We start from the raw sequence: 25,832 nt of genomic DNA on the forward strand, positions 1-25,832 counted from the left end.
AGGAAGGACGTGGACCTGATGGAGTGAGTCCAGAGGAGGGCCATGGAAGTGATCAGAGGGCTGGAGCATTTCTGTGAAGACAGGCTGAGAGAGTTGGGATTGTTCAGCAAGAAGGGCAGGCTCTGGGGAGGCCTTGGAGCACTTTCCAGTGCCTAGGTGGGCCACAAGGGAGCTGGAAGGGGAGTTTTTGCTAGGACATGTAGTGATAGGACAAGGGAGGATGGCTTTAACCTGAAAGAGGTTGGGTTTAGATTACTTTTCAGGAAGTAAGGTTGTACTGTGAGGGTGCTGAGGCCCTGGAATGGGTTGCCTGGAGAAGCTGTGGATGCTCTATTCCTGGAAGTGTTCAAGGCCAGGCTGGATAGGGCTTTAAGCAACCCCTTTATAGCAGAAGGTGTTCCAGCCTATGGCAGGTGGATTGATGGTCTTTAAGGTCACTTCCAACCCAAACCATTCGGTGGTTCTATGATTGACTCCCAGTCCAGCTACGCCGAGTGTGGCTTTCCAGTTTGGTTCATGGTGCAAACCCGTAGGAACCTTCACCGAATTCAGGACCGAATGCTGACGGTGGTGATGCTGATGAGCAGCCTGGAGTTCCCCATCCCTTCACACCTCCGGCCTCGGTCACGCAGCATCAGTTCGTGCCCAGGGCTGGACAGGTGGGCCTTTAGCCCATCCAGTTTCTCACCGCTCCGGGTGCCCCCTCAGACACGCGTGTCGGCCCGGGGCGGAGCCGTTAATTGCAGTTAATTGCAGTTAATTACGCGCGGGGCCGGCGCCGCGCCGCACTCGGCGGGCAATGCTGCCGCCTGGCGGGCTCACCGCGCGCTGCAGCCGCGCCGCGCCGGGGGCACGGGAACGGGGATGGGCACGGGAACGGGAACGGGGATGGGAACGGACATGGGCACGGACATGGGCACGGGGATGGGCACGGGAACGGGCATGGGGATGGGAACGGGGATGGGCACGGGCACGGGGATGGGAACGGGGATGGAAACGGACATGGACATGGGCACGGACATGGACATGGGCACGGGGATGGGCACGGGAACGGGCATGGGGATGGGCACGGGAACGGGGATGGGAACGGGGATGGGCACGGACATGGACATGGGCATGGGGATGGGCACGGGCATGGGGATGGGCACGGGAACGGGCACGGGCATGGGCATGGGCACGGGAACGGGGATGGGAACGGGCACGGGCATGGGCACGGGGATGGGCACGGGAACGGGGGTGGGAACGGGAACGGGGAAGGGCATGGGCACAGGGATGGGCACGGGAACGGGGATGGGCATGGACACAGGGATGGGCACGGGAACGGGGATGGGCATGGGGATGGGCATGGGCACGGGGATGGGCACGGGAATGGGGATGGGCACGGGAACGGGGATGGGCATGGGCATGGGCACGGGGATGGGCACGGGAATGGGGATGGGCACGGGAACGGGGATGGGCATGGGCACGGGCATGGACACGGGGATGGCAATGGGCACAGGAACGGGCACGGGCATGGACAGGGGCATGGGCACGGGCACGTGGACACGGGCATGGGGATGGACACAGGGATGGGCACAGGGATGGGCATCGGCATGGGGATGGGCACAGGGATGGGCATGGGCACGGGGATGGGCACGGGGATGTGCCACCCAGCCCGTGCCACTGCAGAGACCGTGCCACTGTCCCAGGCAGCAGTGCAGTCACCATCTGCTTGTCTGGTTTTCCTGGGTGTTAGGTAGACAGCAACCCGAGGGATCTCGTTATCCCCGTCACCTCTGGTCAATTTGCATTGGGTGCCTTGGCCAAGTGGGTGGAGATTGGCCAGAGCCAAGCCAGGCACTGCATCCCTGGCAGCCCCAGGAGCCCGCGGGAGCAGAGGGAGCCAGCTCACCTGTGGTAATACTGCCCTACAAGGCTTCTAGCCAGTGTGTGGCAGGAGGAGTTTATGACACTGAAGGATGCACCTGGTTCACGCTGAAGCTGGGGAGCCAGGAGTGCCACTGCAGCTGTCACAAAGGGAGATAATAGCAGGGATTTATTGGCATTTCAGCTCACTGAACAAGGAGAGAGGCTGCTGGCTGTAGGGCTGTGATCTGTGTGCCCCTGTGATGCTGTCTGTGTGTGCCAACTGCCAAACCCCTAAAGATATCCAAGGGTTGTAAAGCTGGGACGTTGGGGCAGAAAGAAGTGAAGGAGAGAGAGGAACAGGACCAAGCTCAGATAAAATTTGTTTGGGATTTTTTTTTTTCCCCAAAGCTGGGAGAGGAAATTGCTTCATCATGAAATCACTAGACTGTGCCCAGAGAAACAAGACTCAGAGGAAGGAAAATAACTAGGAGGAGGTTCCCATTTCTAGATCTGAGTTAGTTTTTGTAGCAGAATATGAGTTTGGTTTATGCCTTGGTAACCCTCTCATGTGCAAACACTTTCTCAGGGCATGTGTTCAGGCCCTGGTATTAAACTTTTGACACCTTTTCTAAGACACACCACAGATTTTAGGAAATTTTTGAGGAAAATCCCCTTTCCATTCATCTTGCAGGGACAGATCAGTTCCAGATCATTCAAAACCTCCATCATACTATTTCAGTTTGGGCTGTCATTGAGCTAGTGCATATGGTAAATTTAATTAAAGAAGGGGGAGAAGCACTAGCATCCCTGCCAAATGTGGCTGGAGGCTGAAGTTCTGGCACAGGAGCCTGATGAACCCTCTCCAGCTCTTTCTTTCTTGCAGCTTGGGGCTGGGAATTGAGCAGGACCAGGACGGCCTCTCTGGCTGGCCACGGTGGGGAGTGTCAGTGCAGCCCAGCCAGCAGCTCTGGCGCAGGGCCTCGCTGATGTCCTGAGGGATCCAGCCCGCACCACCCAGTCGAGTTTATCCATTTATCTTTTTCCTCCACAGAAGGCACTGTTACAGAGCTGCTGGCTGAAGGAGTGGCATTTAAGGTAGAGGAGGGAGAGAGAGAAAACAAAAAAAAGGGTTTGCTTTGCTGGGAGCATCCCACATGTGTACATAGCGAGGCTGCCAGATCCAGGCACATCTACCCTTGAGCTGCTAATGGCAGCCTGTGCTAACTTCTAGCTTTGGTTCCAAAATCTCTGAGTGTCCTGGCCACCCAGGTCTCATTTTAACCCTTCCCTGACCCCCAAAGGGCAGGTTCAGTGGTAAGCTCTGTACTGTCTAGCATGGAGATCACCCCTGGCCGTAGCACAGGCCCCAGGTGGTTTGCCTGACAGCTGCCCCGTGACCCCGTTATTTATTACCGCGAAACAAAGGACCCCAGAGCCACCATGACAAACTGATTCAGCCGAACCCGCAGTGTGCAGCGGGAAGGTATAAAATGTATAAATCTGTCATGCATGGACCTCCCATGTGCTAGTCCAAGGGCAGTAGGACCCAGGTGGAGCCTGCTTTTCCTCCCATCTCCCAGGGAGAAGAGCCAGCCGTGGATCTGGCCAGGGGAGCAGCTGCTGCAGCCAACCAGGAACCCCACGCACACGCAGGACTTCGCTGCAGCTTGCGAGCTGGCGTCCCCAGCTGCTGCCCCTCGGTCCCTGGGCACCTCCTCTCCTGCTCAGTCGCTTCATCCCTCTTCCACATCGCTCCTGCTCTGCTCTGCTTTCTGCCACCACCTCTTGAGAGTGGCCCCTCCGCTCCTCAGAGCTGCCAGTCCATAAAGTGGGTCCCTGCGTCACCCGCCGTGCCCTGGCTTGCGCCGCTGTAGGCAAGGGCCCTGCTGCCCCACCACTTCTGCTGGGCACAGCCGTGAAGGCTGGCACCAAAGCCACCACTGGGGCACTGTGGGCTCACAGACAGGCGACTTCCAGCTCATTTCCAAGTAGTGGAGTGTTGTTTATGGTTTTCTACCCCAGTTGCCAACTGAGTCATGTTCAAAAATTCAAGAGTGGTCGGTTATGCTGAGAAGTTATGTGGTAATTGGTCTATGGTTGTTGGCCTGCATCTGTGTCCGAGGAGGTGCTGTCACAATGGAGCATGAGAGGAAGGTATGAGGAGCACTTGCTCCATCTATGGGAACAGTCCAGGGTGTCTAAGAACTGGGCTTCAGGGAGGCTTTGGTTTTGGCAACTTCCTTTGGCTTGGGTTCCCCTTAAAACAGGATGTTGGGCCATGTGGGCAATGCTTTTGGTTTGGTTTTTTTTCGTAAGTTGGGAGAAGAAGTTCAGGGGATTTTTTAGGAGAAAAAAAATTCTATCGTAGTTCTGATTAGGGAGCTTATGAGCACATACATTATATTGAAACATAGATGTCCCACCGTGATCCACATGAACATGGGACTTAATAAGGGGATGCCATTTTCACTCAAACCCAGCATAAAAAACCTACTTTATGAGAGGTTTATCTTTCCCCATCCTTGGCTGGGTCTGCTGCTGACCCCAGGAGCAATTATGTTTTCAGCTGTTAGGGGAACCTGATCTGGAATTCCTGTTGTTTATAACATTCATGGATACATGCTCTTTTTCCATCAAGAAGTTACTGTAAACTCTTTTCTTAAGGCAGGAAAGACAGACCCCAACACCTCCCTCCAAGTAGAGGAAGATGGATATAGTGTCAGGCTCAATTAGATCCAATTGTGGTGGCTTTCCCTAAAGCGAACAATGCAGCTTTTGTGAATGGACTCCCAGCAGAAAGCTTGGAAGTCTTGGAAAGGAGGGAATAGAACAACACACGCCCCAAAGTCCAGACCCTGAGATAGTCCAGGTCCTTGGGATGCAGAGGAGATGGTGGTTTTTTTTAAGAGGCCCAGAGTCAGGCACTACTTTCCCCTTTGAAATGCAGTACTGACATCAAAGAGGTGAGGTGGGTAGAGCTGGCAACAAGAGTATGCCCAGGCCAGCCTCAGCCAAAATACCTGTGGAGGCAGAGGCTGAGCACCCAGGGCAGGCAGGGGCCCAGGGGACCTCCTCTGGGACGGCATCCCACCTGGAGCAGCACCCAGCCAGGGCTGCTGGAGCGGGGAACAAAGTGGCCTGCTCAGCGCTGGAAGTGCTTAAAATGCAAATGTACAGGAACTTCAGACCATCCCCCTCCCTCCTCCTCGGCGCGGAGGAAAGCAGCTTAAATACAGCCAGGCCTGGAGAGGAATGTTAAAAAGAGGGGAAGAATCGCCCTCCTCCTTTCCATAGGGACCCGGGCCCGGCCAGATTGAGTATGCATGACTGAGCAAGCAAGCAAGGACAGCTCCTCTTTTAACTTTCCTGAACAATGGCTCTGGCTTCTTCCACCATTTCGCATTCCCCCTCCTTCAGGCAGGAAGGGGGCAGCGGGCGAGAGCCCCGCCGCCGGGCTGGGGGAGACGGGCTTTGTGCCTGCCCTATAAACACCGCTTAAGCTCCATCTCCAACAACAATAAAACACCCCACGCCGGGGAGGCTAAAAAGGGACCGCATCGGGTTAAAAGTCATAACGTTGAGGAGAAAGATTATGGTGGAGGACAAAGGACACCTTAGATTATTCAAACTTTTTTTTTTTTTTTAACACGGTCCCACTTTACTTTCTCTTTAATCTTCGGCTGGGCAGTGGAAATAACCAAGACGTTTCAGATTTCCCAGCTCTGCAAGGGCGCAGGTTTTTGGTGGTTGTCACTGCTGGGAAATGTTTTTATTTGACGGGTCTTCCATTCAGGGAGGGCCACAATTTAAAGCACTAAAAAATCCTCCACCATGCAATTTATCTGGAGCTTAATAAAAATAAAGGAACACAGGCCTTTTTCCTCCCCCACCCCCCTAAATGTTTTCCTCTATCACTAAGTACTCGATTCAGCTGCTAGCAAGTTTCAGCACTTCTGGTTTGTCCGACCTCAGACTCAGCTGACGCTTCCCAGCAATGGGCTGCTGAACTGGGTTTGTCGCCAGGGATGCTGCCAGCACCCTCATGGTCACGAAGTCCTGCCAAACCCCTTCCTTACAAACTCCTCGTGGTGATGTTCCTCAACATCCTGCACCAGGAGGCACTTCTCTCCCTCTCCTCCTCCATGGCTCGGCAGAGCCAGCCCGAATCCCACCACAAGGCTGTTCTTACCAAAGCCCACAGATACAGATACACGTCTTCAATAAGCACAGACAACACAGATACGGCTTTTTTTTTTTTTTTCAAAAACATACTTCATATTTCCTCTTTTATTATATAAATATGTTTAACCTTTTACTGTAAGAATATAAAATGTTTTAAGAGGATCTTTGTTATTTTTTTATACAAATTCACAAACAGTACAATTAATCCATAGGGGTCTCTGGGTTTGCGTTAACTCCATGGTCTGGCCTGTTACTGTGGAGGATTTGAGATTTTGAACAGATAAGCAAAAAAAAAGCCAAGATATTTAAAAACAAAAAAATCAAAACAAAACAAAAACAAAACCCAAACTTACTCTTCCTCTTTAAAATAATAATTAAAAAATAATCTAAAGACCCAGCTCCATTTTATTGACAGAACAGAGATAAGACAGATGAACTTCAGTCTCCTCCCCTTTACACTGCAGCCCTGGGGCCTGCAGGCCAGCTCTGCTCCTCTCCACCTACCAACAGGAAGCCTGGCATAGTGACCTTGTGTAGGTGGCTTACAAGGGGAGGGGAAAGCATTTGCATATATCCATATATATATAATATTTTTTTAAAACAAACTTGCATTTTACACATTTGTGTTAACAGTAGCCCAATCCTCAGCGTGGATTCTCACGTTACATATTTGTGCTAGAAGAGTAAAAATGCAGAAGCACAGTTTGGGTCCCCAGTCCCCAGTGAAGAGGGAGGAAGAGGCACAACCAGAATGTGAAGGTGGGACACAGTAGGGTAAGCCTAAAAAACAAAAATTCAAATCTAAAAAAAAGAAAAAAAAAAAAAGGGGTGGGGGCAGAGGAGGGGCAAAAAGAAGAACAAACCCAAGGGGCATTATTCCAGTCTAGGCACAAAAATGTTTCAGTCTCAAAATCTCTTTCCTGTAAGAATTCCAGGGCTTTTGAGGAGGGGGGAAAAAAAAAGTAACAAATTAAAACGAGGTAGCCAGACATCATATATATATTTATATATCTAGAATATATTCAGCAGAAAAAAAATGTACTTAAAAATCCACAAGAACAGCAACTTCATATGTCTTTAAAAATAAAACCATGTAAGAAAATGAATACTGTAAAGGGGAGAATGAGTGAGGAAAACTGGGATCAGTTACAGGATGTAAGCAAGGGATGGATGGGGAGAGTAAGAGGCTGTTTTTGTAGCAGTAATTTTTTTTATGCATTTCAAAATAAAAACAGGTCACAGTATCTCAAATGAAGCAGAAATGAAGCTGGAGATTCTTCCTCATGTCCCCCAGGTAGAGAGGAGTTAGAACTCCCTTCTACCTGCTCACCCCCGACCCAAAGAGGAATGGATATGTGGCTGGATATGCCTATCCCTGTTGCCAAGGAGGAGGAGGGGAGAAAAAGAGAGAATGATGAAAGGGAAGACAAGTCTCAGTAACTCTCAGTGTCCCCCGGTGCACGGGAAGGCTTAAGAGGCTGGGGTCTGTGTCCAGTCCCCACAGAGACAGGAGAAGGAGGAAATGGTATATTCATCTCCAGTGGAGAGATGGGGAGAGAGAATGGAGTGCCTGGACTTTTCCATTACCCATAGTGCAGGATGACATGGAAACATACTGACAAAAGGAGAGGCTGTAGCTATCGCTAGTCTCAGTGCAGTGGAGAACTGGAATAGTGGGAGGTTGTATCCACCCACAGCAGAGAATAACATGAAACTGGAGACTGAAGAGAGATTTAAAAGGGGGGGAAAAAAAAATCATTGTACCTAGGGAGCAGTATTTCTGTCACAAATGTGTTGACAGGGGAGGGGCAAGCACAGAGGTGGAATGGTTGTTTTATCAAAAGCTGTGTCTGTGCCCAGCGCAGGGTGACTGGTGGCTGGGTACACAAGTGTAGCTGGGAAGCCTTTTCTGCTGTTATTATTTTTTGTTCCCATCTCCATTCCCACTCTCCTTTATATAAACCAAAAATAATCAATTCTGAATACATGGCAGAACAAGGGCCTTTCTTCATCCATCCTTAGTGCTTGAGGGGATGGAATCTGGGAGTGGGGATAAAGAGGGGTGTCTCTAGCCCCAGTGCATAAGAGTGTGGGCTTCTACCTCTTCTGCAGGGAAGGATGCTGTGGGAAGGGAGAGCTTTGTGGCCCCAGCACGGAGCTTGAGGCGTGACCTGGAAAATGGATAGGTGCTTTCTCTGTGTCCTCCTGCTCCCCCTTCCTCCCTCTCCTCCTCCACAGCAAGGATAGGTAGGCAGCAGAGAAGGGTCGAGGATATACCCTCTTTCTCTGTGTTCCTCCCTGCGGTGCCAGAGTGCGTGGGTAGCATGTCTCTGTGCATGCCCCTCTCTCTTTCTCTCCTCCTCTGCAGCAGTCAGTCAGTCAGTCAGTCAGTGAGTCCCTCCAGAGGAGATGGGAGGTCTCAGGGCACCCTCCTCCTCTCACCTGACCTTCTCGCTCTCAGTCATTTCCCAAAGTCCCAGGTTGAGCACCTTGAGGCAGGGCAGCTGGGTGATGCGCTCCAGGCCCCGCTTGGTGATGCGGGTGCAGCCGTAGAGGTCGATGCCCGTGAGCTGGCTGAGGTGCTCGGCGATGAGCTCCAGGCCCTTGTCGGTGATGCGGACGCACTGGCCGATGTTGAGGGTGCGCAGCCCGTGCATCTGCCGCACCATGCGGTTGATGCCCTCGTCACTGATGTGGCAGGAGCAGAGGGACAGGGAGCGCAGCCCGTCGAGGCCCTGTGCGATGTAGGCTAGGCTCTGGTCCCCCACCTTGTCGCAGAAGGAGACGTCGAGGCCGGACAGCCGCAGGCTGCCCATGGCCAGGTGCATGATGCCCGTGTCGCTGATGTTGTCGCAGGAGCGCAGGTTGAGGCTCCGCAGGCTGCTCATGTGCGACAGGTGCAGCAGCCCCGCGTCCGAGATGCCCCCGCAGAAGCTGAGGTTGAGCTGGCGGAGGCGGCCCAGCCCGCGGGCCAGGTGCTTGAGCGAGAGGTCGCTGAGCTTCTGGCAGTCCTGCAGCGTGAGCTGCTCCAGGCCCAGGCAGCCCTCGGCCGCGCTGCGGGTCATGCCCGCCAGGTGCCCGATGCCCACGTCGGAGAGGTGCCGGCAGGAGCGCAAGTTGAGGCTCTTGAGGCGCTGCAGGCCCCAGGCGATGAGGAGGAGGCCGGTGTTGGTGATGTTGCTGCAGCCTCCGAGCTCGAGCACCTCCAGGCCCTTGAGGTACTGGGCGATGCGGCCCAGGCTGCTGTCCGTGATCTGCTTGCAGAGGCTCAGGTTGAGCGAGCGCAGGGAGCTGATCTCCGCCACGAAGGCGTGGCTCAGCCCGTTGTCGGTGAGGTTGTAGCAGCCGCTGAGGTTGAGGCTCTCGATGTCCGCCATGCCCTGGACCACGTAGCTCAGGCTGCGCCGCAGCGACAGGATCTGCACCCGCCGGATGCCCCGCGCCGCCAGGCTGGGGAAGAGCGAGGGGTTGGCGCGGCGCAGGTGCAGCTTGGCCTCCACGCCCCGCCACACCGAGCGGTGGTAGGCGGCGTCCCGCCAGGCCGTGCACACCTGCGCCGCGCGGCCCTTGTCGCGCACCTCCAGGTACCCGAAGATCATGGCGAGCAGCTCGGGGAACAGGCACGAGATGTGCGTTTCCATCGCACGCCCGCCCGCGCCCGGCCGCCCCCGCCGGCGCCGCGCTGCTGCCCCTCGCCGCCGGGCCCGGCCCGCTTCCGCCCGGGGCCCGCCCGCCTTCCGCTCCGCGCCGCGCTCCTCCTGCCGCCGCCGCCGCCCTCACATCGCCGGCGCGGGCGGCGCGGGAGACGCTACTGCGCGACCGCCGGCCCGGCCCCGCCGCCTCTACCGCCGCGCCGGGCGGGCCGCGCCGCTGCCGCCGCCGCGCTGCTGCCGCGGCCGCGCCGCCCCGCGCCGCATCCCGGCGGGCGCGCCCCGGCGGCGGCCCCCGCGCCCCGTGCCCAGCGCCGGCCGCCGAGCCCCGCCGCCGCCGCCGCCGCCTCCCTTTGTCTCCGCGCTGCCGCCGCTCACAGCCCGCGGCCCCGCGCCGCCCGCATCCCGCGCCGGCGGTGAGGCAGCGAGGGCAGGGGGTGGCGCGGCCCGGCCCGGCCCGGCCCGCCCGCCGCCGGTACCGACTCCGCCGCTCCGGGCCCGCCCGCTCCGCTCCGCTCCGCGCCGCGCGCTGCTGGGCCCGGCGCCGCTCCGGCCCGCGGGAGGGGGGGCGGGGGGGGGAGGCGCGGCCAGGCGCGGGGGGAGGAGGCAGCCGGGCAGGAGGCGGCGCTGGGCCGGGCCTGTTTCCCCCGCCCGCCCCCACCCGCGCCGCTTGCGCAATGGTACGGTCCGGAACACTGCGAGCCGTCGCCCTGGAAACAGCGCGGGCCGCGGCTGCGCCCCCGCCGCTCCCCGCTGGGGCCGCGCTGCCCCGCGCCGCCGCCGGGGGCGCCACCGCCGAGCCCGGCCCGGCCCGGCCCGAGGGAGCGCGGCGGTCACCGGGCCCGCCCCGGCTCCGGCGTGTGGCACGGGGGGCATCCAGGCGGTCCTGGAGTGCCCAAAGAGCGAGTGTGGTGCAGTGCATGGGCACCCACGCGGGAAAGAAGTTGTTCCTCGTATTCAGGAGGAACTTTCTGTGCATCAGTTTCTGCCCGTTGCCTCTTGTCCTATTGCTTGGTGCCACCGAGAGGAGTCTGGCTCCATCCTCTTGACACTCATCCTTCAGATACTTAGAGACGCTGATGAGGTCCCTTCTCAGTCATCTCTTCTTGAGGCTGAACAGGCCCAATTCTCTCAGTTTTTTGTCACGAGAGAGATGCTCCAGTCCCCTCATCATCTTTGTCACTCTTCACTGGACCCTGTCCAGGAGCTCCATGTCTGTCTTGTCCTGGGGAGCCCAAAACTGGATGCAGTACACCAGGGCTGAGTAGAGGGGCAGGATCACCTCCCTCGACCTGCTGGCAGTACTTTTCCTAATGCATTACTAATCCTAATTCTTGCCCCACTTCCTGCCCTGTCGGTGCAGAAAAGTCGTGGTGGGTGCTGTGTTGTCACCCGTGGATGACAGGTCCCCACCAGGGCAGGAGTGGCAGGGCCTCGGACAGCAGTGCTGCTTCATGGAATCACAGAGTCAGTCAGGTTCGAAAAGACTTCTGAGATCATCGAGTCCAACCTATGGGGACACTGAGTGCCATGTCCAGTCTTTCCTTAAATGCCTCCAGGGATGGTGACTGCAGCACCTCCCTGGGCAGTCCCTTCCAATGTCTAATCACCCATTGCTGCGAAGAAGTTCCTCCTAATGTCCAACCTGACTCTCCTCTGGCACAGCTGGACACTCCAGCTCAGCATTGTGCTGCACTCCAGCCAGCCCCCTCACTTCATCCCGGTATCTGCCACTGGGCCACCTCTGCATCGAGGTTTGCCAGGGCTGGTAGCTCCTCGAGCTCTCTGGGAGCCCCGGGTCCCATGAGGAGGGACAGGGGTTGCTGCAGCTGCAGAAGGTGGCAAAGGGACAGCGGGTGAGTCCCTCACCTCTGCCTGCTGGAGCGCCGGCTGCTGCGGTCTGTGGTGTGGTCGTGAGACAGCGTCGCAGCCTTGAGGACCAAAGTTTGGGAACCTTCTGTCCAGGCATGCCTGCAGCAGCGATAAGACAGGGCTGTAAACAGCTCAGAGATCTGGGCAGCTGTCAAGGTTGCCGTACATCTCTACATGGACCGTTTTAGGGCTTCTGTAATGGGAAATGGAAAATCTTCTGAAAATGGCTTTCGGCTAATGGCCTCCTTGAACTAGCTCTGAAAATTGCTGAAGTATTCTCATAAACCGAGCAATTTCCAGCAATTTCAAGAAAGAATGTTTGAAAACCATGTTTTCTACATGTCTGTAGCCTCATGCAATAGTAACTGTGCACATCTCAACATTGTACAGTACTTCAGCAGTGTTAAAAATGGCTGAAGTTCTATCGGAGATCAGGTAAGGCTTTTCAAAACAGTTTCAGAAGAGCAGGACTACCCTTTCCTTGTAAAGAAAAAAAATAAAGTTTGCATTTGTTCACCATGAGAAGGTGTGTTTTTAATACTGTCTGGATTGCTAAAATACTGCACAAATCAGCCTAGTTCTGATGTGTTTGCTGTACTGATGCCTCCACTAACCTGGAGGAATAGGCTCTACTTCAATCATCATTTAAATTTATCTGCTGCAGAAGCAGTCATGGCTCTGCCTTCACCTACAGATTCCATATGAGTAGATTCTGTTGACTACTTAGAGGTTAAACGTTCAGATTTCACTCTGCTTTTTTCTTTCCTTTTTGCTTTAAGTTGGAGGCAAGGCGAGTTGAAGGACTCTGAGGCCCTGATCCTGCAGTGAGTTCCCCATGCATATAAACATCACTATCGACATTAGGCTGTGGTTTGGCAGTGCACAAAAGCCAGCAGTACAGCTCCTATTATTGGCTCCAAAATGGGGTGGCCACATGATGTGAAGCGCTGACCTGCTATTCATTCACCCTGCCTGCTCAGGTTAATTCAAGAAGTTTTTGACAGGTTAACTTTTTACTAGCAGACTTTATGCCGGCTCAGGTGTCACTGTACTCAGCTCCAGCCAGATCAGGTATCGTCTGCACCCCTGTGCCTGGCATGTGGCCAGAGCAGGACTGGCGTTGGCCCCGCATCCTGCACTCTGCCTCATTCAGCAGCAGCCTGATCACATGCCTTGGCCTGATCCTGATGAAATTTGTACTCCTGGGTGATCCAGCAATGCGTAGACCTGATTGTAGTGATTGTGGAGCTGCAGTCACACACAGGAACTGTACTGGGGCGTCACCCAGTGTGAATTACCTTTGCAGCCTTATTTGTGCAGTTTGTGCTGCCGGGAGGTTGGTTAACCATCAGGTTAATAAGCAAAAGAACGGGGGCAATAGATTTTTTCTGTGCAGATTGGCTGTGTTCAGATCAGTTGTAGAGCATCGCAGCTGAAGTGGAGAATTTGTGTGGAGTGAGGAGCAGGTGAAAGGTGTGGCTTCTCACGGGCCTGTCGTGGCAGGGATTCCGTGTCTGGAGGCAGTGGGCTTGCTCACAAGAAGGGAGTCCAGTAGACATCAGGCAACGTGTGAAGGAAACGTGGTACAGAAGTGTTGGTGTATCTCAGCCATTGTGGCACTACTCGTAACTGGCAAAGCTACAAGCAAGTTATACAAGTCACTCTGAAAGAGTGCTGATGAAGGCTATCACCGTATTATCCCAAGCTCAGCTGTGGAATCTTACCATGGAAATAATGTGGTATTTCCTCTCTCTAAGCCTTTCAAACCACATTTGAAGGGGAGTAGGAAAAGGTGTGCTCTTCAGGGCAGAAAAGCTTGCCTGAAATACTTTTTTCTTTATGTCTTGGCACATTGTGTCTGTAGTGCCTCATGTGTGTAGCCAGCAGAAGTTAGAAATAAATGATGCGTTTTCTGGAGACTCTGAAGTTCTCTTTCTCACATGTTATATACTTAGAGCATCTGTCCTTCCTTGTGGACAATTAAGGTTTACATGTTGAGTGGAACAGCCCAGAACTTGGATTTATAATCCTAATCTACTGTAGCATTGATTTGGGGGAGAGGAGGGCACAGAAATTACTGTTCTAGCAGATTTTTATTTCTCAGTCTAAGTGACATGTTTGGCAATAGAGGTTTACAAAGACAAAGTGCATGAAAAGGGCCAATTTGTCACATGGTTGTTCAGTTGACTTTGTGTTTCCAGGAGTAAAGGAGTATGTGCCATGGTTTTCGTGATCTCATGTGGTATAAATAGGAGGTGGTAATCACTGCTTTTTATTAAAAATCCCTGCCTGCCTCTCATGCACTCTGATGGCTGATCCATCCCCTTGGAACCATCTCTAGCATTCCAGCCCCTCGAGTGGCTCCAGGCAGCCATGCTCCCTTTTAGAAAGCACTTGCTAGATAAATGCTTCATTTTTTTTTCCTCCAGTTACCCCAGTGCTCAGCGGAGGCCGTACAGTTTTGCTTGGCAGGGGTTCAGGAGGATCCACATAACTCACTCGTGGCTTCTATGGTTGGAAGCAGCTCATGCTGATAAAGCTGCACTGTTGTCTGTTCTGCATCTTCTATTGCATGGTTGCGCATAACATCCACCAGGTCTCTCTGTGGCTCCCACCCCAGCCTGGCCTTGTTTGTTACTTTTGCCTGTCAGTTTGCAGGGTATCTTTTGGCTCAGATTAGTGATTTAGGAGATAACAGAGTCCTTCCCTATCCTTCCTTTTCTTCTGCCACCCTACTCCATGTGCTTTCTGCATTTTCATAGCTTCACCTGCAGAATGAAAAACCCATGAATTTACCCACAGGAATCTTTTGAGCCTTTGGCTTTTTTTGCCTGTGGGCAGTGGCCATTGGGACTGTGGGACAGAAGCGCTGCAAAAACTCTTGGACAAAAAAGCCCATGCCCAGCTAACCCTTCTCTTTCTTTTGATCCATTTAAACTTAGATGCAGCCACACTCCAGGGGTACAGTTTTCCGTCACAAGTTGGCTTCCAGACCTTCTTCATCAGATTTGAAGCGTGACCACAAAAATCTACTGAGTCTGATACAGCCCATGGTCTTAAACTGGGTTTAAAGTTGGTTGAGTGGAGCTTCTTCAAATTCAGTTTGGGGAATGTTTTTTTGTGTATAAATGAGACCAAAAGGGTCCTTTTGGGACTGTTTCAATAGGACAATAGTTAATGGTTTTAAACTAAAGGAGAGTCATTTGAGATTGGATATAAAGTTTTTACACTGTGGATGATGAAACACTGGAACAGGTTGCCTGGAGAGGTGGTGGGTGCTGCATTCCTGGAAACATTAAAGGTCAGGTTGGACAGGACTTTGAGCAACCTGGTCTAGTTGAAGATGTCCCTGCTCATTGCAGGGGGTTTCAAGGTCCCTTCCAAACCAAACTCTTCAAGGATTTTGTGATTCTGTGTTGCTGACAGCCAAGCCAGTGTCTTCTGACACGGCTCAGCAAAATGAGGGTGCCAGCTTGTGGAGGGAACATGTTGCTCATCACTGGTTCATGCTGACTGGACTCCTGACGAGTGCTGAAGAGCTTTTCTGCACTTGGCAAGGTGTCAGGGAAGCTGGGCTGCAGTGTTTTAGAGCTTCCTTTTCTTCGTGAATGTAAAGCAAAGATGATCCTTGTGAACTCTTCTGTGAATGGAACGAGTAATTACATGGCAAAGATCTCTACTAAAGAGTTACACATGTGAGTGTAGGCAGAGCGGATGGGTAATGTGCATAATTTAGACACATAAGCATGTGTGCATATCTGTGTGCATGCATACACACATATATAAATCAGCATAGGGTGTTAAGTGAGTGGATTCCCTTGGGAGTTCATGCTGGTTGTGATCTTTCATTTTTTCAGTCAGAGATTATAAAGAAAATTTAACTGGTCAGAGGGTTATTTGGAAATTTTAATATTGGGATCCTTTTGTCTATTGAGCTTTGTTGTGAAGACTAGGTCACTGTGAAGCTTTCCTTTAAAATAAAGTGAGTTTTTGTACTTTGCAGGCTTCAAGTCTCTAACAGGTGCTACATGAGGCTGTATTTTAGGATTATGTGCTTTGTCCTGCACAAAGCAATTCTGATCTGCCATGTATTTCCCGGTGTTGGGTGGTTTATTCAAAATGCAATGTACTGTGGATATGTGGTTAGATGCTGGGGCATAATGCAGAGCTGATGTCTCAGTGCAGACTCCAGCTCTAGATTTGAGCCTTTGGGATTTGGGTATTCTCTTCAGGTCTTCCTTTTACCTGTCAGTCAATATCTGACAAGAACATAACTCTGCTGATATGAGCAGGAATGGTCAGAGGGTGTGAAGTGTGGGAGGTCTGGATTCTACTGCCAGCTTTGCTGTTAAATTGGCCAACGATTGTTGCTGCTGTAACAGAATGAAGCAAACATAAATGAAAGGATTTCTTGAAGAATCAATCCAATTTATTATTGTCCAGACAACTCCCTCGAAAGCCATGTGCCTCTCATGTCTGGCTGTCTGTCTGCTCCCGTGGGACAGGACTGTCTGGTGTCAGAGCAAGGGACCTGGGCCCCTGCCCGCAGGTGATTCCCTGGCTTGGCCATGCATGTCACACCCTTCAGGGCTTATGTGGAGCTTGGTACTCAATGGTTAAAATCATCAAAGGGAAAGAGCTTTGGGAGGGCAGATGTAAAACCTCAAACCTGAGTGCTTGCAGTTCATTGCATTGGGTGCTATTCTAAGTGTTGGCCTTTGTGATTTCTTCATTAGCAGTCCCAAAGAAGATTGAGATGGCAGAAAATATCTGATGCAGTCGTTATTATTAAAAGCAGTGGCACAAAAACAAAGAAACCTTTCAGGTGGTAATTGCTTTCATAAGCCATTCCTGGGGACTGAACTCTGAGACCTCTACAACTTGATCTAAAAGGGGCAGCCCCTGCAGTCACAGCAGAAACATGTGTGTCTGACATGCTGTGTGGTACCTGTTACAGCAGCAGGTCTGTGAAATCTCCCTTTGTAACAGCTGTTTAGTCCAAAACCCAGCAGAGGTGGATGGATACTCTGTGTGTGTAGCTCCACTGACAGCCAACACATTCAGCCTGGGATGGGGGAGATGTTCTGGCCTTTGGCTGGGGCTGGAGCAGAGTGGGTGCAGCCTCCTCCTTGCCAAAGGCTTCCATGCAGTCAGGGCAGATTGCTGGCCAGCTTGTGAGTAAGGGTTATTTGGCTGTCAGAGAAGCTTCTCCCTGTGCTCTCTGTCAGAAGCTGCAAGGAAGAAAAGACATCAGTCCCTGGGCTTTCCAGTCAAGATTTGCATGGGGCCCCTGGAGTGAGGTCCAGGGACAGGTAATTCTTATATTCTTGCCACAGTGAGAGTGAAGGGCAACCTCACAAGAGGATAAGCTCAGCTTGGGGAGGGTACTGATGTAGCTGTGTGATTCTTAAAACGCAAGATTTTTGTGCCCATGGATTACTGCAGCATTACTTTTGTCTCCCCCCTCTCTGGACTGTGGCCACCAGCACATTTTCAGGTAGTAAATGACATTCTAAAATTGGCAATTCACTTGAATTGGACCAAGTTATGTCACCTGCCTTATGAGCACCGGCTCTGAAGTCAGTTCTTGGAGGAAAACTGAAAAACAGGGCAATACTGTTTTGGAAACATACTGTGAAAATGAGATTCACCATTAGAGCTTGGCATAGAGGTGAGAGTTAAAAAATACAGTTTTATAAGGAAGGCAGGCTAAAGACACAAAATACAGTGTTATAGTCAGTGGAGGATTTGGGCTGCTTCTGGCCAGAGGAAGGTTACTGTAACATTTTATTGCTAGAAGTAACAACCCAGAAACTGTTTGTGCTAAATTCCCTTGATTTTCTGAAAGTTCTGGTGCAACTCTAATGGATGCACAGAAAAATGGTCGCAAAGGGAGGTGCCTCTCAGAAACTTCTTTTGTTCTTGCTTCTCTTCTTGGGTTCATGTGGAAACTCTAAAACCCCATTAAGGCAGCTGAATTCACCAACACATGTTATCTATCTGTGCACGACAAAAATTTTGGAAATCCTCTCTGGAAATGCGGGGGTAAAATTAAGGGCAGACACAAACAGGGCAGGGAGAAAGTACAGAGTTCACCATGCTGGAGGTGGAAATACAAACGGGTAGAACAAGATCTGTGTTTTACACTCATTCTTTCAGCTTGTGTCTACACTGTTCATAAAAAAACCCCCATAATAAACCTTTGCCTACAGTATAATGTAAATTAATCTATGTGACCAGACCCTGTCATATACAGTGAGAATACAACTTTCTCTAATTCTCATGGTTCCAAATTGTTTTTAAAGTGTATGCACACAGAAAAGTATAAGCTAGAAATACGGCTTTTACTTCTGGGGTTATTTTCCCCAGCATACATGCTGACTAAATTATGTGGAAAAGCCTCTTTCTTTCCACTATTTCACCCTTGAGATCTAGTATTTTCCTAGTCTTGTCAGTGTTGTTGTTCCACACTTTTTGCCAGCAATCCTGATCTGTATTCTTCTGGTTCCTTTTGGAACAGTGAATCCTTTTGTGAGAAGATTGTTCCTTGATGCCCTGAAGCAGGAAACATAAACAAAAGTCTTCAGATGTATTGCAATCTGTGAAAATATTTATAGAATGGCAGTGGTTGCCACAGGACATGGGAAGCAGCAGGTAACTCAATAATAATAGTTTTCATATCCATAGCACTTCTTCTGTGGCAAAAGATGTCTATGTAATCATGTAATACCTGGAGCTTTGCAGCATTTCAGGTTCCTTTGCAGGTTTTAGCCCTGTTTCATCCGTGATGAAACTAAGTCCCAGGACGTATGTTCTTCATGGATGGGAGGTGAGTACCTGCAGCTTAACTTTGTTTGAAATCCGGGACGTTTGGGCTCACGCTGCCTCACGCTGGGTGCCCAGAAGTATAGGCATGAAATCAGGTTTTGGAAACTGAGAGCTGAATGACTTCCCAACGTCACATGCTGGGTTTGTTGCAGGGCCAGGAATACAGCCCAGATCTCCTGGCTCCCTACCCACTCCCTGAGCGGCAAGGCCAGTCCTCAGCTCTGTTTCAAGGGATCCTAGAGAGCACTGGCATTTTAGCAAGTCAGCTGGCAACTTCACTGTGTTTTGTTTAGAATGGTTCACATTCTTCCATCTAATTCCCACACTGAAAATTTCCAGCTTCCTATTTTCCCCAAGCTGTCCCAGCAAGACATATTGAATATGCAGATGTGGTGGCACACACTCACACACGTGCTTTTCCTGAAGCAACCCCTCAAAGTTTCTTCTGGATGTTTGTTTTACTCCAGTTCCTGTAATCCCCACAGTGACATTAAACAGATTCTTTTGTTTAACCTTTGTATGAAACTCTCTGTCTCTCTCTCTGTTGCTTTATTTTAAGGATATGTGGTTTTAGTTGCGTTTTGTTACATTCCCTTGTGCGTGGAGGAGACACTGTAAATGAAAACATATTATAATTACTACACACCACGCACAAATGTCTTCTCAGACATCTCCCATACATGCCTTCTCTGGAGCGTGTTTTTGAATGTGCACATCACTGTATTTTCAAACCCATTCATGTAGTAAGTAACTTCTTTCTCTCTACAAGTGTTCAGAAACAGGAGGGCTGTTCACTCGAAGTCTTGGAAGTGCATCTCAGAGGCAAATGAAATTGTCACTGAGAGCAGGAGTAGGAGCCTTGCTAGCCCATTTCCTGATGCTGAATCTCTCAGTACAAAGCTGGCACTGGGCTTGACCGAAGAACTGCACGCTGTCAGCACGAGTGGTCAAGACAGTGAAAAAGCTGGCTTCTGCTTCAAGTGAGGAAGTTATTTTGCTGCAACAGCATAAATCCTTAATAGGATTTCTTGCTTTCCCTGCAGTGTAGAGACTCAGGCAATTCCCTCTTTCCTGCTACACCTTGCCTGCTGTAAGGATGGTGCACATATCCTCATACAGCAGCTTTCTGAGGTCCACACCTGCAAGCACACCTGTAACCCCTCTATGCAGTGCAGCATGCTTCCCTCTCCTGCAGGACGAGCAATTCCTATCTTTGAAGATACACTGGGGTTTTTTTTACAGGACAAACACATTTTTCTTTGCAAGAACTTTGTAGTTGTCCAAAAAAGTGAAGGTTGCATTCCAGATGTACAGCTGTTCCAACTACGGAAATTCTCTAGTCCTGTCAACTTACTAGAAATTCTCTAGTCTAGTCAACTTACTCAATAGCATATTGCCAGAGAGAATAAATATGTTCAAGAGATTGGGGAAAGAATCTCCAGGACTGTAAATATCCTTTGGGATTGTAGTGTAAGACAGATCAGTTTAATTTTCTCTATTTGAGTGGCAGTTGGAAGAACTTAACCCTCTGGATTTCTCCCATTGAGTATGTGTTTTCTCTTTAGTTTCAAGGGAAGAATAAACACGTTTCTTTCTTTTTAAAAAAGCTTTCTCCTCTAGACTGTTCTCTTGTGTGTGGTAAGTTCTGCACGAGGTTTAGTGTGAATGTGGACTAAATAATGACAATATTTACATGTTTTCACTGGAGGATATTTAAATGCATTCGATCCTGTAACACACAGCATCCACAGACAAAATCACAATGCTGGCCCTGAATTAAATTCAGCTCCCCAGCAGATGAAAGAACCGAATTTCAGTCTCAGTCAGCTGGAACCAAAACAAGAAGCTAAGCAGATCAGCAGCAGTGCTGGGAAGAAAATGTCTGAGCTGAGCCCGTGGTGCAATCACCAGCCCGAGGGTCAGATGCCCGCCCTGCCCGAGGGTCAGATGCCCACCTTTCCCGAGGGTCAGATGCCCGCCCTGCTCCAGGGTCAGATGCCTGTCCGAGGGTCAGATGCCCAACTGTCCGAGGGTCAGATGCCCACCCTGCCCAAGGATCAGATGCCCACCCTGCTCCAGGGTCAGATGCCCGCCTCCCCTCCAGGCACTGCGGGGAGGCTCCGGTGCCAAGCGCCGGCTCCGTGCGTGCTCCCCACTGCAAATGCCAGCTCCGCGTGTTCTGTGGCCAGAGAGTGCCATTGGCATAAAGGTGTGATGGTGAGAGGGGACGGGAGGCAGCTCTGTCCCTGCAGGGCACCTGGCCTGATGTCCACCCTGTGCCCAGGGTACAGTTTGGCCACAGGAGAGGCCAAAGCCTCAGGCTTCCAAGCGCTGCTTGCTCCTGAGGAAAACGCCCTTCCCTCTGATAAACTGGCACATTGTCATATTATGTACCTGAATTTTCCCCAGGAATCGTTTCCTCCTTCCAGTGAGGTTCTGAGACCTGGTGCCAATCTCACGCCATCTGACGCTGCAGGTGTCTGATCATTCAGAGATGACATCAACCCACACTGGGGCAAAAGAGCAGTCCTGCCCTCCATCAGCTCTCGATAGCAAACTGGGTTGAAAACTGGTTGGCATTAGAAGTCAAAATACCCAGGTGCCTTTCTGAAGTTTGCAGGATCACAGTGACCTGGATGGGGTAGCCTCATCCGGCCCAGCTGCACCTGCTGTGGGAATGGTGACTTTTAAATCCGTATTGCAAGGGCTGCAAAATGTGGGTGTTACCATCTGGACTCTCAGAACAACTCAGGGCCAAATTCTCTGGTGCCAGTCATTCATGGGCTTGTACATTGCTTTCTGAGTAGGTGAGGTGTTAGGTAAGCACCTACATTTTCCAGATAATTTAACCCCTTGGAGTTATGTTTCTGGTGGCTACAACATTTTTCATGTCCAAAGCAGGAAAGGAAAAACAGAGTTTTCCACAGGCACCTCTGAAATCTGATTCCTTGTTTTGAAGCTGAGGTGTGGGCTGAGCTCTTTGGAGGATGAAATTGCCACTGGTGGAGTGCAGGATGTGCTCAGAAAGCCTCACCATGGGTGGAAAGTCAGGCTGGTGACAACTTGCACTGGCTGTGTTGATGTAAAGCAGGTTTTGATTTTCGGTAGCCCTGATGGGCAGGCAGAGCTGTGGGAGGAGGAGATGGATGCTATTCTAGTATCTGTACCACCAGCAAAATGTCACATTAGAGTTCGTGTTGAGGAGAGAAGCAGGAAGAAAGCACAGCTTTTTTTGGAAAGCTTTTGGATAGCTTTGGCAGTTGGAATACCTATATAATATGCTTTGAACACTGAGGCAAAGTCAGTGAAAATGAACAAATTTGAGTAAAGTGCACTAGCAGCTTCAGTTACTTTTCCAGTTGTTTGATTTTTTTTTTCGTTTTGGGAAGGATTTGCAAAGCAGCAAATGCTGGCACAAATACTGGGAACCTCATCTGTTACAAATCAGGTAATTTTACACAGAGCCATCTTTCAAGCTAATGCTTTGTTATCGATTTTTTTAACACAGAGATATTTTTTTCCCCATTTTTTTGCTGTCGTGTTCTTGCACTTCAGGCCTTGCTCTGATAACACAGGGGCTTTGGCAGCATCATAGCTTTGTGTATTTCCTGTCCAGGAGGCTGATGTTCACTCTCTGTGCAGTTGTGCCCTCAGCCTGTGGCAGTGAACTTACAAATAAGATCTGTAATAGGATACTTTTATTTTCTGCAGTTCAAATTGCACTTAAGTGATTGGTGCTAGAATGAAGTTGAGATATAAAATTACCTCCTTTTTGGTACAAATGTATATGCAGTCTATTCCCCAGACAGTGTGAATAGGTTTAGCTTAAATCTGTTGCACCCAGAATTAAGAGGAAATTCCTTCACTGAAGTGTGACGGTACAGAAGATAAGTTCTGAAATTGGTTGAATTGGTGTAATCTCCTGATACAGACAGGGCTTTATTTATAGTGCTTCAACCTTTACTATAGTTGGGTTTTTTTAATATAAAACACAGTAAGCATGCTTGAAAAAAAATGGAGTTTTCTTTGGTTTGGAAACTGTGAAAACTATGAAGATGATAGAATTATACACTTGGGCATTATTCCCAAAATGTTCTGTATTTGAATCCACTGTATTTGAGCAGAAACAACATTTAATTGATGGCAGAAGTATGTGATGGTTGAAAGAATGGAAAAAGCAAGCAGATTTTAATTTTGATCCCAATTCAGCAAAAATGGGGAGGGATATACATACTTTCAGGCACCTGGTTTAATGCTTTACTGAAAGGAGGTAAATCTGCACCACAGATTTACTGTTTTCATCCTGTCACTCAGCCCCTCCTGCAGCTCTCTTTCCCTTTCTGTAAGGTAAGGGAAAAATAGTGGCTGTCAGGGTTGTGGGGTATAAGGGATAGGTGTATGTGCTTGCTTTGCAAGTCTAGAGTGGAGGAAAATTATTTTTATTAGACTAGACTTTATAAGAACCTCTTTGAAGAGTCTGTTAGGAAGGAGAAAAATTATAATGAATTTGGATTTATTCCAATGGTTTAGTGTTTCTTTTGGAAATGTACACCCCAAGCTTTGCTGGCAATGATTTAACTGACAGGAGAGTCTTGATCTGACCCAGTCTGATGCCGGTCCCTGTGACCTGCACTGAGGTGCTCAGTGCCAAGACACAGCAGTGAACAGTGCATCTCCATTTCCCCTGGTCATTCACTCCTGGAGAATTAAGAACCACTGCAGCAGCAGTTTAACTGTACTTTGAATATTTGATTTCCTTTGGCAGTTGATGTAATTATTGCAGAGTATGGAACAAACTAAAAGGAATATATATATCCAGAGCAAAAATGAGGTCCAGGCCTGTGAGATGCAGAGACATAAATCTTCTTGGTTTGGTATGGGTCCACTGGGACTGGGGCAGCTGGACACCCCTTTAGGGAGGATGAAGGTGCTCTGAGCTTTCCAAGATCAGAGTGAGGAAGGGAACACTTGAAGTCATCCAACTGTTTCCATCCCCTGGCCTGTTCTAAAATCTCTGCAGAGAAGTTGCCTTGATTGCCGTGCGCTGCCTCCTTGCTTATGTTGTCAGAGAACTTTGTGTCCTTACGCTTCCCAGCCTTCAAGGAGGGCTGACATGTGTGCTCATAACCACCATAATCTGAGTGCTGAGTTCTCATACAAGCCCTGCAGCCAGCACCAGCTCCCCAGCAGGACAAGGGCTGCCCTCCTGTCACTGCTTGAGGGGTCTGTGCCATGGTCAGATACAGCAGGTAGCAAACCAGCTCCCAGGGCTGGCCTCTGGAAAACGAAGGAGGGATGGATGTTCTTCTTTTCACTTTTCTGATGTCTTATTCCCCTCGAGGATGGTTAATCCTTCATGTAAATTTAACATTTGGGAAAGCTAGATATTAGCTAGATGGCCTTAAGGGATGGAGTCTTTCCTTCTTAGAAACCTGATGTTGGGGACCAGCAGTGTGGGCTTACTAATCCTGCCTGGGCTTGCGTTTCAACCTGACCCCCCCATGGCTCCTTGGAGGGGGCCTGGGGAACGTTTTCTGAAGATGAAATTGTTAGTGCAGTTTAAGGAGATTTAAGGGGTGCTTGTCTGGCATGGAAGCTGTGACACAGTGGGCATCGTAAATAAGCTGCTGCATGGTCAGCAGAGGATAATGCTTGGCACTTCTTTCAAATATATGTATCTAGGGATTTGTTAGATTTACAACTCTGCATAGTACAACTGGTCTAATTTCTTAATGGGACTTTCCCATATAACTAGAGGACGCTAAGAAGGTTTCAGTTTGTGATTATGGGTGACTGCTGCAGCCCCAGAAACCCTGGTATTATAGTAGTCGTGGGAACAAGAAGTGCAAAATTTGGGCTAGACATGTCCTGGTTCAGGACTCTGGCTCTCAGCTGAGGCTGCCAACATGCAAATAGAGTTCTCACATAAAATGGAACCGGATGGCTTGGATCTGTCCATGGGAATATCATAAATGTGGAGAGTTTCCAGACAGCTATATACCTGCAGGGATGGGTCTATGTTGCTTCTTTCTTGATTGCAAAAATTCTAAATCAATTTTGTTTCAGCACATGCAGCTTCTGCCAAGTCTCTTGCACTTTTCTTTGGGACATCTTGTGCTGGCCTCAGTGGACCAGGTTGGCTCAACACTAGAATTTAATCTGCTGTAAGAGTGAGTACGAGTACCACTGAGTCCCCTTGAGAGGCAGGAGGATCATGTCCTGATTAATCTTTGGAGTTCGCTTCTTTTCTTGTAGCGGGTGAGATGGTCTTGCTCCAAGTGAGCTCATTGCCTGTCATGAAACACTGCGTTGAAAATGACAATGTTCATTAGGCTATACATATATTCTGTATCTTTCACTAATGAGAAGTGGTTTTATTCATAGAATCATTATCCTTTGTACGTATTCTGGTTTTAAATGGCGGAAATGTTTAGTATCTGGCCTCTTTTGTTGTCTAGTACTTCTGCTTTATTTGCAAGCCTCCTTCATTCTTGCTCTCCTTGGTGAGGCACTTCAGGGACAGCTGTCACTGAGTCTGCTGAGACTGGCAGGTATATCTTGGCATTTGCTGCACTACATGCCCTGGTGACAGTGAGGCTGGATGTCATTGGCCAGGGGAGTCATGGAAAAATGAAAGGGCAAGGTAGTGGTGAAAGGAAATCTGGATCTGTCAGCAGGGGTGACAGGTGATGAGATGCAGAAAAAGGTAGTGCATGAGCACATCAGGAGATAAAACTGAGTCTGTAAGTACCAAAAGAAACAAGCAGGATATAAGCAGGAATAATCTGCCTTTCCAGCAGAGACAGACACTGCGTGACAATTCAGTGAGGCAAGGCAATGTCAAGACAAAAGGGCAGACATGAAGGACTGATGTGCTGGGATACTTCAAGAAGGTTTTATTACACCTTCTCTAACATCCCAGCTGTGTCTGGGCCTATGGAGGTGGCTCCAGTTTGCTGGCTAAGTAATAATTGCAGTACAAATAAATAAACACATTTAGATCTGGGAAGGTTGATGCCAGTACAGCAGTGTGGTGGTACAATGCTGAGAGAGGACAGGCTGGCAGCAGGGGAGCAGCGCAGAACCAGACAAGTCAGGGAGTGGCGAGATAAAAGATGATTTAGGTTTCTGCGTGAAGACTGCAATTTAGCTTCCAGTGATTTCAGCTTTTTTTTTTTTTTCCCTTCTTCTTCTTTTTTCATCTACACTCCCTCTAAAACTGGTTCAGCTGAATGGGCAAGTATGTGACTTTAATGAGATTCCTGAAGTCTTAGTAAGAGCTGTGGTTAAAGCCTGTCTGCCAGAAGCAGATGGATAGCAGGACGTTACGATACATCTCTTGATGCTGTCAGCAGCAGGTCCATGGCACAGAACCAGAGGGCAGGGATTCCCCTTGGAGCAGCACATGTAAAGCCTCCTTCCTGGGTGTGCTGGTTTTGGCTGGAGTAGAGC

General features: G+C 50.0%; 2 protein-coding genes across 2 annotated transcripts in view; one reads left to right on the top strand and one right to left on the bottom strand.

Moving 5' to 3' along the window:
• Positions 1-25,832, top strand: part of WNT5B (Wnt family member 5B) — a 70,668-nt gene that overhangs the window by 25,442 nt on the left and 19,394 nt on the right. The gene's annotated exons all lie outside the window — the stretch shown is intronic.
• FBXL14 (F-box and leucine rich repeat protein 14) lies at positions 6,197-9,775 on the bottom strand. The gene has a single exon (XM_082279665.1). It carries the CDS (start codon positions 9,669-9,671, stop codon positions 8,469-8,471), a length of 1,203 nt encoding a protein of 400 aa, XP_082135791.1. The 5' UTR covers positions 9,672-9,775; the 3' UTR covers positions 6,197-8,468.

This window comes from Coloeus monedula (assembly GCF_965178545.1).
Source record: "Coloeus monedula genome assembly, chromosome: 4".
Lineage (NCBI taxonomy): Eukaryota > Metazoa > Chordata > Aves > Passeriformes > Corvidae > Coloeus > Coloeus monedula.